Genomic DNA, 11,556 nt, shown 5'->3' with positions numbered 1-11,556 from the left:
TGCTTTGGGACTTCAGTTTCAAGAAATTACCGGGGAAGAGCAACATACACAAATGTTTATGCTTGATTGTTAGATTTTTGACCCCCCCCCTCCCTTTCGATTTAAATGGTCATATTTTATGAATGAACCTCTCCAAAACCGGAGGCTAAATCCACCTTTAATCCCCATTTCAAAATGCATAAGAACAAAAAAACTTACCTAATTTATCAAAATCTCTCTGATGTCCACCACCAGGGCCATGACGTCAAAGACGGTCTTTTCAATTTCGAGTACCATGCCAATGAATGACTTGAACAGTTCAGAAACTTTTTCTCATAGAAGGTGGTGATTCTAGTCCTGAATGTGCAACCGAATTTGGCTCGAGTCCAATAGAAATGTTTATGGATGTTAAGAGTGTCCTGAAAGCAATGTCGTAGCAGGTCAATCCACTTTCGCTTGCAGAGGAAGCTAGCAATGTTTTTTATCTTTGTGTTCAGGAAACCTAGACCATTTTTCTTACCTGACGAAACGAAGATTCTGTTGGAAGTGAATAAGAAACTGTCTGTTGTCCAGAGACCAAAAAAACAAAGGAAGATGCAGAGGAGGCCACATGATGACGCCCTCTCACTACTCGACTCGACGTCGGTCTTCGAGTTGATGAAGTTATTAGAGTCGTCCGTCCACTCATCCCTGCCATAGCACAACTGCTGAGTGTTTTTCTTGACGGCATGACACGGAAAGTCTTCGCTGCCGTCACAGTAGCAGTTTCGGAGCTTTCCCGCCTTCGGTTGCCTGTCCAGAATGGCGAGGCTGTTGTTGCACCTGAACGTGCACTTCCGTCCTTGGAACATAGGCCTGCAGAGACGATAGTAGTACTCGAGGGCCGTGGAGCACAGGTGGTCGGCCGCGCAGATCCACTCCGCCACTGCGCAGGGCACAACGGTGCCCTCCGCGATGGCAATGCTCACCTCTGGACGGCAAACTTCTGCCCGCTCTTTGCTGCGGCGGCAGAATTCGTTCTCGCCGCACTCGCATTCGGCGAGGGCGATCCCGGCCTCGGAACTGGCTAAGGAGATGAGGGCGCGCTTACAGGACCAGGGGCAGCGCTTGGTGCGCCCCGCCAAGACGTCGGCGCAGTCCACCATGTAGCTATGCAGGGCGCGCGCACAGTTGGCCCTGTACGCGCACTTCATGCGGGCCTCTTCGCAGTCCTGTGTTCCCGGCAAGGAATTGACCGCTCCGACGACCGACCACCACAGCGCCAGTGACCATAGCAGAGGCGCTAGGTTGGTCATCATCGCCCGAGTTCGATCCTCATGGATCATATGATGGGGGAGAACTCTTCCACATCTTCACCGCGCCGAGATGAGTTCCGCATCCCTGCTTGCCGCACATTTCCCGAATGAAGACTTTTTCCTCTTTCTTTCGACTGGCAGCTACGGGGGAAGGAGAGGGATGCAGGGTTGCTGCAACCGCCCCTTTACCTGCGTCCGCCAAGCCTTCGCCAATGCACCGAAAATAATAGCTCTTCGTAAAGAAAAAAAAGTTAACACCGCAAACTTTTCTTTACTCCTTGAACAGAACTCCAGTGCGTGATATAGTTTTTAACATTTTCATTTATATTGGACTTAATACATTAATAAGCGTTTTCAGGAGTAGTTCAATGGGAGCATGTATTTATCATTGTGAAACTATATAATTTATGTCGCTTTTTTATTTCAATTTATCAACTGATGCACTTGGCAAATAATTTTACATAATGTGCATTTTATTAATTAATATTTTTCAACATAAAGTCAGTGGAAATTGTATTCATTTGTATGACATTTTTCGTTAGTTGTATAAAGTTTATTTCACGTTGTGCTTTATCATTGCATCCTAATTTATCGCATATTGAATTAAGATAGCTTAATTTCGTTGTAGTATTAAATTTCGAGTTCATTTAATCTGAATCCGTGCTTTGTTTTTGGTTGCAATTTATTTTTTTTAATTCCTAATAATAGAGTTGCACTCAGAAACGTTGTTCTGAAATTCTACCCAGAAACTCTTGATACTCGATAAAAATATAAGCAGTTAAAATAATTACTCACTAGCTGCGCGTACGGGAAACATAGCAGTTTTTATTTTCTGTAATTTGGTAGCCAAGTATACCTTGCAATTTATTTAAAACACACACACACACACACACACACACACACCGCTCTTTGACTCAAAAAAAAAAAAAAAAAAAAAGCCTATCATGCTTTTGTTTACGGATATAAATGACAATAGCAACGCATTTTACGTGTTAAACCTTTACTAATCAAGATAAATGTAAGTCATGTAGCAAATAAAATGTTTGCAAACTTCTAATAGAATTGGAAGGAAAAAAACGAAGTAAACTAAACACTTTTTAAACTAACTTTTAATACAATTTCCAAGATTAAAATTGTACAAACAAAAGTAAAATGCAGTGATATAATGACGTAAAGATGCAGTGAAATAATGACGTGTTTTTTATTCGGAACTGATAAAACAAAAGCATATCTTTTAAAATTATTTCCTTTATGTTGTGTTGATACTGTATTCATAGAAAAAGCGTTGCTTTCTTTGCTATTTTTGTAAACATGTAAACTTCTCATCAAAGGATCATCGTACGTTATTTTGCAAATTGAATTTTTTTATTTATCGCGATGAAAATAATCCAAATTTTTAGGCACGGCACGTGTTTTATTTAAATAATCTTCAGAGTCAGTACTTTCACAGTAACTATTTTCCCATCCTTGTTTCTCAAAGAAAATCTTTGAAGTTATCCTAATTTATCAAACATGAATTGAGAATAGGTTATTGAATCCTGGGGTTCGTACGCGTCACATCGTGATTCCTGATGTTACCGCTGCTTCAAAGAACAGTGATTTGAGAAAGTCAACAGATAAATAAATACTAAAATAAAATAATAATAATATTAATAAACAAAGAACCCAACCTTTCATAGTCCAAAAAAACCATCTTAGTCTTACTTTCCCTCAGGTATTCCTTATTGTAGAAATATATCTGCCTAATGTATAGGAATTTCTTTCGGGAAGCGTCCAAGCCAAGTATTACGAGAACTTTCCAAATTTAAGTTTGGAAACTTTGAAGTCCTTACTCACAATAAATAGCTTGAAGTTTATTTCGAGAGGAGCCCAGTCCCCGTTTTGGTTATTCTGCTTAAATATGGACTTGATGCCTCATATTCTCTACTAATAATAATGCTGAAAGTCTGTCTGGATTTCTGTCCGGATTTCTGTGACGCGCGTAGCGCCAAGACCGTTCGACCGATTTTCATGAAACTTGGTACAAAGTTAGTTTGTATCATGGGGCAACCTCGAAGCAATTTTTCGAAAATTCGATTTTCTTATCTTTCTATTTCAATTTTAAGAACATTTTCCGCAGCAGAATTATCGTAAAATGGACGAGTAAATTACGAAATTATCACGACGTGGAACCATAACATGGGAAGAGCGAATGAGCATAGCCAATTGGAGAGAAATTCATCATCCATTATTTGTAAGAGAATCGAATGCCCATTCCAGAAATCTGCACAAATTAAAGTTCAAAAAACACGATTTTATGCTATCTGTGGTAACATGAAGGTGATGGAGAAGGTTCAGGGGCTCTCTGAAAGTTTTTCGCTGAGGAACTCGGGAAAAACACAATTATAGGCTATCTTTGGGGACGTTTAGGAGAGGAATTCTTTGGTGATTTACTAGGGAAAATTTTCAGAATTTTAGTCTTTAAGAAGGAGTTTTACCCAATTTCTGGTGAATCTATGTTACTAGGCGGGATGTTTTTCGACATTGAACGCGTAAATTTAAATTTAAGCTATAACTGGTGGCGTTTAGGAAATTCGTTCGGAGGCCCTCTGGAAAGGTTTCGTCAGTGAAGTCTGAACGACGCAATTTTAATCGATATTTGTTTACGTTTAGGAAGCGGAAAGTTCTGAAGGCTCTCTATGAAAATATTTTAAGAACTAAGTCATCAAAAGGCAGTCTTTAGTGACGTTTGATTTGAAAAATGGGAAAAGTTAATGGGATGTCTCCAAAAGTTTTTTGACCCTAAAGTTCGAAAAAAAAAACCTCAACTGTACGCCTTCTTCGTCAACGTTAGGAGGTATTAATTAACAGTATTAAAATTTCGATTTTACGCATCTAGTGTAAGTTCGGACCTCAAGGGGGGGGGGGGCTATAGCCCCCTTAGCCACCCCCTTGGATCCACCACTGGTGACATATGCACCTTCCAAGACTTTGTCTTACTATTAGAAACAGTGGCACCGAATTTAGATAATCAAATACAAAATGAAGGAAGGGATTGAAAATCATTGGAAATTTCAAAATACAATCTTTGTAAAAATGTACTCTCTTAAAAAATTCCAGCGATTTTAACTCAGACTGAGTAAATTTTCACTCCTTTCCAGTATTGAAAACGCACTTTCCTTATAGGAGTGAATTTCATTCCTTTTGCGGAGCGGTTATTTTCACTCCTTTTGGATAAGCTAATTTCACTCCCTTTTGATAAGTGTTTTTCACTCTTTTTTAAGACTAAATTAATATCCTAAATGAGTGGCTGCTTTCCGTTTTGAAAAGCCGCTATTTCACTCTTTTTTAGAATAAAATAGGTAAAATCATTTCACTATCATTTGGTGAAATTGTTTTTTAAACGTGTTTTCATGTGCTTATACTGTGTATTTGAATTTAAAACTGTTATATCATTTGAAAAAAAAATAGTTTTTAAGTTAAAAAAAGGGGGAAAAAAACTGTTTTTAGTGTTTCCGAAGAGGATGCACAAAAACTGTATGGTAAGTACGAAGAATTTTCTTTTTTATTAAAATTTTAACTGGTAATATTTCTTGAACTACTCGTATATCGTTACAAATCACCCATGTGTAATATTACGTACAATTCCCAATTTAAATATTGAAATAAAATTAAAAAACCCACACAGTTCCAAATAAATAGATTTAAAATTTTGAAACTTTATATTTATATTCTCGGTGTGCCTTTTAACGTTAATAATGTTTTAAAAGTTACATCAGTCCAAATTAATTTAAAAAGTCACTCATAAATTGTGACAAGATACGTTTGAATTCAATTTTGTTTCTTCGGGGCCATTCATTAATTACGTAAGGGCAATTTTGGTAATTTTTGACCTTCCCTTCCCCCTATGTAATGGTATGTAAGACTCCCCCCCCCCCCCCCATCTTACGCAAGATTCTTTTTTTTTCTTCACAATAATAAAATAACAAATATTGCATCACTGGGATCGTTCTTAAATTAACTATCATTATTTTTTTAAACATTTTTGAGTAAAGAAATGTTTACTGTAAGGAATCTAGACCGAATGTTTTTTCGACAAATAATTTTTGTATATAATGCGATAATAATTAAAAATAAGACATGCAAAACACAGTGCGATTCTTTTATTATATTTTACACGTTTCATTCTTTGAAACACAAGTAAAGAACAGCTCATCCTTTAATACATACTTTTACCTTCCTGAAACAAATGAAATATAATATTTGCCAAACCACTTGACCGCGGATTTCTATATAAAATATCAGCTTGGAAAATATTACGTAAGAATGGATCTAACCCCTCCCCCCCCTCTCCAAGCAAGGGTATGTAGAGAATTTTTAACCCCCTCCCTCTCAGGACCCATTAATTAATGAATGGCCCGTTACACATGAATGTGTGTAATATACAAAGTTCATGATACTCTTTAAAGTTTATTATACACAAAAACAATATTTGATTAATTTAAAATTATGCAGTGGTTGGAGCTCCGACCATCATGAGCGGATTCGGTATCCGACCTATAGATTTGATCATGGTCAGGTCTGTAACACCTGCCTAAAATATATATACAGTACACACACACACCAAAGATGGTAACGACTGTTTCAAATGTCATATTTTTGATTCGATGACCGAAACAAAATTGTTGATGAAAGTTTCATTAATTTGGAAGGAAAAGTTACAAAAAGTTCGTCGTAACATTGCACGTGGGTGATTTGTAACGATATACGAGCAGTTCAAGACATATTAACAGTTACAAGTTTTAATAAAAAAGAAAATTCTTCGCACTTACCATGTAGTTTTTGTGCATTTCCTTTAGAAATCTCATTCGGCAACAAATATTGTTTAAATTCATTAAATGAAGACATTTAGATAGTGACATGCACTTGGTATTCGTGACCAACGTTAGTTAAGCCTAACGTGGAGGTATAGAAGATTCTCCCTAAACAAAATCACGTGACAGAATCGAACCAATGAAAATGCTTTTGAGTCCTTCTTTTAAAGAATGTTTTTATTATAGTGCCTAGAAAGAGTAGTGTGCCGACCGGTGCTTTTTTCCCCACGATTCTTGAAGACAAATTGTATGAAAACCGCTAGATGGCAGTACGGTCGAGATGTACGTTCAATTTCGCGGTGTTTACATTAATAGACGCGGGATGTTGTTACAATTTAGTTCCGCGTTTCTCTTTTTTACCTTGATTTCGTGAATATTTCATGAAACATCTTTTAAGGCTTTTAATGGAGGCATCAAAGTTGAACATTGGAAGAAATAAAGCTTCATCTTGTTTAGTACCAGGGTGCAAAAGTGAGTACAAAACATGCAAGGAAAAAGTTACACTTTTTAAAGCTCCAGCAGATGAAGAAAAACTAAAGTGGAACTCGTTAATTCCCAGGTTAGATAAAGTTTTTGATAAATATTGCTCAATTTGTGCTCTGCATTTCGAAAAACATTTTATTGAAACGCATTTTAAGCATATTATAAATGGTGAAGAAGTTTTGATTCCTCGGGGAAAAACTTTTTTTAAAGATGAGGCAATTCCGACAATTTTCCCCAAGTCTGCTAATATACTTTACTAAAAAATTTCCAAAGAAAAGGTCCATCAGGAATTATGCAGTTAAGAAAAATGTTCCCTGTTTGAAAAAAATAAAACTTGATCTTTCCGCAGATGAAACTGAAATAACCACGTATAATTCTATTATAAATGAAATTGTTCATATTAATTTGCCTAACGAATATTGGATTTGTATGAAATTTAAAAAATCTCCAAATATTGTAGTTTTTGTATATAATGAAAATTATGTGGAAATTTTTTTTTACACAATTGACTGAAAATTTGATACTTATATTTTAAGGCAAATGTATTATCAATCGAGATGGCTTAGGGCGCAGTTTGTTGTTGTTTTTAATGCCACTTGGGAGACTCAAGCCCCACTCATGCAGTCAGCATGCGTTTAAAGCAGAATGGAGCGACTCCTGAGTCAATGAGGTCCCTAAATAAGAAAGAGCCCGACTTGGGCACGGTATATGGTAGCATCTACTCTACAGTTTATAGGTCTGGAGAATAGGTTGGAAATCTCTAGCAACGCTACGTCTGGTAACTGTTTGCGACCGACCATTCGACTTTCGGACAAACGGAATCAACGAGCACGTAAGTTATATTTAAAAAGAAATTTTTTTTTAAATTTTAGCCTTTTAAAATCCTGTACGAAATTGATAATTATTTTTGTTATCGTCCCCCGTTATCGAGATAAAAGGTATTTAAGTCTCCCGAAATTTTAAGAAAAGTGTCAAATTTAAACACTTGGCGAGGGATTAAAGGTACCAATTTCTCACAGAAAAAAATAGGTCGGAGTCGGTAGGTTTTCAAGCGACCCCGACTCTTCGACTCAGACTGAGAAGCCCTGATAATTTTAATTAGCTTAAGAATTTCGAAGCAGTTTTATTTTGAAAATAGCGGTACCCGCGGGACTTTGCCCGGAGAAGAAAATTAAAAGGTCATTTGATTAGCTTGTATATTTACAAATAATGGATGATGAATTTCTCGCCAATTGGCTATGTTCATTCGCTCTTCTCACGTTACGGTTCCACGTCATTATAATTTCGTAATTTACTAATTTTGCTCCGGAAGCTGTTCTTAAAATTGAAATAAAAAAAAGGAACAAAATCGAATTTAAAATCGCTTCGAGGTGCACACCCCCATGCTACAAACTAACTTTGTATCAAATTTCATGAAAATCGACCGAACGGTCTAGGCGCTGTCCGCGTCACAGAGATCCAGACAGAAATCCGGACAGAGAGACTTTCAGCTTTATTATTAATAGAGAAATAAGAGACTCGCAGTTATTGAATACTTAGGGGCCATTCATTAATTACGTAAGGATGATTTTGGTAATTTTTGATCCCCCTCCCCCCATGTAAGGGTACGTAAGATTTTTCACCCCCCCCCCCTCCTATTCTTAAGTAAGATTCCATTTCGTTTTTCAAAATGAGAAAATAACAAATCTTGGAATCGTTACATCACTGGCATCGTTATTAAATTCACATTATTAAATTTAACTTTTTGCGTAAAGAAATAGTTACTGAAAAATTAGAATCTAAACTGAATGTTTTTTCGACATTTTTTTTTTTTTTTTTGATGTAATATTAATTAAAAATAAAACATGCCATACATAATGTGACTCTTTTATTATATTTTACACTATTCATTCTTTGTAAAACAAATAAAAAAAAAACATCTTATCCTAACACGTTTCTTACCTTCCATACGCAAATGGAACATAATCTCTGCCAAATCACTTGTTGACCGCGCAATTTCTAATGTGAAATATCGACTTGGTAAATATTACGTAAGAATGAGTTTGACCCCCCCCCCCCCCCCCCCCCAAAGGTACGTAGAGGCTTTTCCAAGCCTCCTCCCCCTCGGGACTCTTACATATTTAATGAATGGCCCCTTATAGTCTACTATTTTCATTGAAGATAAATTGGCATAAGGTAATTTTATATTCTTCAAAAAGTAAATGAACACCCATGTAACAAATAGCACTTATTACAGAATTTGTCTTTTGCGCAGAAATAAGTTCAATTCGAAAAACGGGGATTTTAAACTGCGAAATGAGCATGCAATCGCCGATTTAAAACGAGTCTGATTGAGGAGCATAACGCACACTTCGAGCGCAGCGCCATCTGGTTTTTCCTCAGATCTGACCTCACTTTTTCCCCGTCGATCGGCACACTACTCTTTCTAGGCACTATAGTTTTTATTTTTCGCTCATCAGAAGGATTTTTTCCGAATTTCACGCGAATAAGGACGAATTTTAGTCTTGATTTTTTCGTAAAGCGTCTTTTTTCGATAAAGCTAGCACTCAGAAAGAATGAATGCACCCGCAATAGATTTCACTCTTTTTAAGAGTTATTTTTTCGTTCTTTTGAATTAAGAGTGTACTTCAGATATTTTTAAATGAAAAGTACTTGATGGGAACCAGCAGATTATCACTTTTTTAATCGGGTGTTTTTTTTTTTTCGACTGGTGTATCAAGTGTGGCTCTACCCAGCACTTGCGCCCAGCTACCCAGCACTACCTCACAAACATTTTGTGAGATACTCGAGCATCATAGCAAATTTTAGCGTTGGTATCGCTTAATTGTAAGATGTTTTATACCATTAAAATAAAAATAAAAAACGTTTTAACTTTTTTTTCTCCTTTTTACCTTATTTTAACAGTGGTTTTCGATAAATTTTTGGATCCTGTCGCACATCGTAAAGAAAGATTGACGTTACGAACACAAAATGACCTGTGACGAGTAAATGAAAATAAATCAAAAGTACAGAAATGAACTTATGTCTTTCTAAGATTATCAAATTGTAGTATGTGCATATTGATTGTAGAATATAGCTATATGGGAAAAAAAAATTTCTCTCAACAGATTGGATTAAGTGCTGTAGAAGCTTTATAAGAACGTAACGTAGATATCTTTCGAATGTCATTTACGTAAATTTTAAACAACTTGCCTTTAAAACACATACCACTAAAAGATCGGTTCCAAAAATGAAATGTTAAAAAAATTAAGAAGCAGTACACAAACGGCATGTATGTAATATATCTATACAAAAATATACCTGTACGTGACAAACGAATTCTTTATAATTTTGCAAAACAAAAAATGAGAAAATTATAACTTTGTAAAATCTAATATGTACGTCTTTTTTTTCTTTTCGATACATTCGCAGTTATTATCCTTTTATATAGCGACTGTATTTTCCATTACTGAATAATTTTCATCAATTTTCCAACGAAGGTTTCGCCAATTTTGATTTTTGCAAATTTTGTTCTTATGATTGCTTTATTATTCTTAAACGATATTCATATTTGCAGCTTTTATAACTTAATGTTTCAACAGTTTCAAACAGAAAAGCAAAAATACATTTTTTTTTTTAATTTTAATTTTCACCGAGTGACAGAAATTGCTTCTTTTTCACAAGAACAATATGCACCCACCAAAATTGATTTCTAAGTATGCCATTGTTTGAGAGAATTATTCAATTCGAACAAAAATTTTTCGTTGTCACGGGAAGATAGAAGTGTGGTAAAAATGTGTACCACATGTACCTCTAAACTCTTTCGTTGAAACTCATTCAAAAATATGTAAAAACGATTGAAGACGAAATCGTCTGGTGAGCGGATATCTGTGAACCCTAACTCCCCTTTCGATCGCAAGAGGCCGTCACAAAAGTGAGATATCTCACCAGCTGTCAACCTGATGCCAGGAGTTACATTTCGGCTACCGTTGCGATTATCTCATTCTGCATCTTTTTTGTCTCCGATGAAAGAAGAAAACGCTTCGGGGGCTTTTTCAGACTTGTTCTCTCCCAGATCATTAATATTGGATTGAGGAGCTGCTTCAGGACGATTGCCAATTTTGGCGCGTTCGTGCGATCCATAGCATTTCGAAACATGTCGCTCCGTTGATAGAAGAGTGACACATTTAAAAATTGCATTTTTTCGGTAACAGCAATTTAAACGTTTTGTAATGGAACAGCGTCAGGACAGCGAATATGAATAAAATATTTTTTTCCTTTTATACTTTCAATTATAATGTATTCTTAAAAAAATACTTTAATGATGGGCTTTAGTTGGGCGGTTCAAAAAAACTTTTTTTCAGATAGAATCCAGGACACCCTATTTTTTTTATTTTTAGACTTATTTAATAGTTTTATGCTGTAAAAGTTTTAGCTTCTTACTCAGATTTTAAGATGGTGCTCAATGACCCCTCAATTTAACATTAGCCGTAGCATAGAAAATATCACAAATTTAGAAACATTTAATTTCCCCAGCTGTTTTTTTTTTTTTTTTTTTTGTAAATATTTTATTACAATGTATATGCATATTACTCGTGTATATTATAATATGTAGCATTATTTTTTCAGTTCAATGATTTTTTTTTTAACATCTCCCTCCCCATACTTATAAAATTTGGGGGAGGGGGTTGAGCACCGTCTTTCAGTTGAAATAGGGAGCTGAAATTCTTCCAGTATATTGCTATCTACAAGTCTAAAAATACTGAGGACTGTCCTGTTATCTAGGAGAAACCTTTCTTTTTTAAATGTATTTTTGAGCCACCGTAGGCTTTAGGGTGCGTTTTCAGTACCCTAAATATAAAATGCCAATTTTTGAATTATGTCACTTTTCTATCAACGGAGCGACGTTTCCTTTTAATGTTAAATTAACAAAACTATCCATCCATGAATGAATATAAACATAGAAG

At 35.7% G+C, this 11,556-nt stretch overlaps 1 protein-coding gene across 1 annotated transcript; it reads right to left on the bottom strand.

Annotated features, from left to right (window-relative positions):
* Positions 1-206: 206 nt before the first annotated feature.
* LOC129226913 (uncharacterized) lies at positions 207-1,729 on the bottom strand. The gene has a single exon (XM_054861543.1). The coding sequence runs from the start codon at positions 1,302-1,304 to the stop codon at positions 207-209; it is 1,098 nt and encodes a 365-aa protein (XP_054717518.1). The 5' UTR covers positions 1,305-1,729.
* Positions 1,730-11,556: the final 9,827 nt, after the last annotated feature.

The sequence above is a fragment of the Uloborus diversus genome, chromosome 7 (assembly GCF_026930045.1).
Source record: "Uloborus diversus isolate 005 chromosome 7, Udiv.v.3.1, whole genome shotgun sequence".
NCBI lineage: Eukaryota > Metazoa > Arthropoda > Arachnida > Araneae > Uloboridae > Uloborus > Uloborus diversus.
The sequence above is the reverse complement of the archived record's forward strand: the minus strand, read 5'-3'. Positions and strand labels throughout refer to the sequence as shown.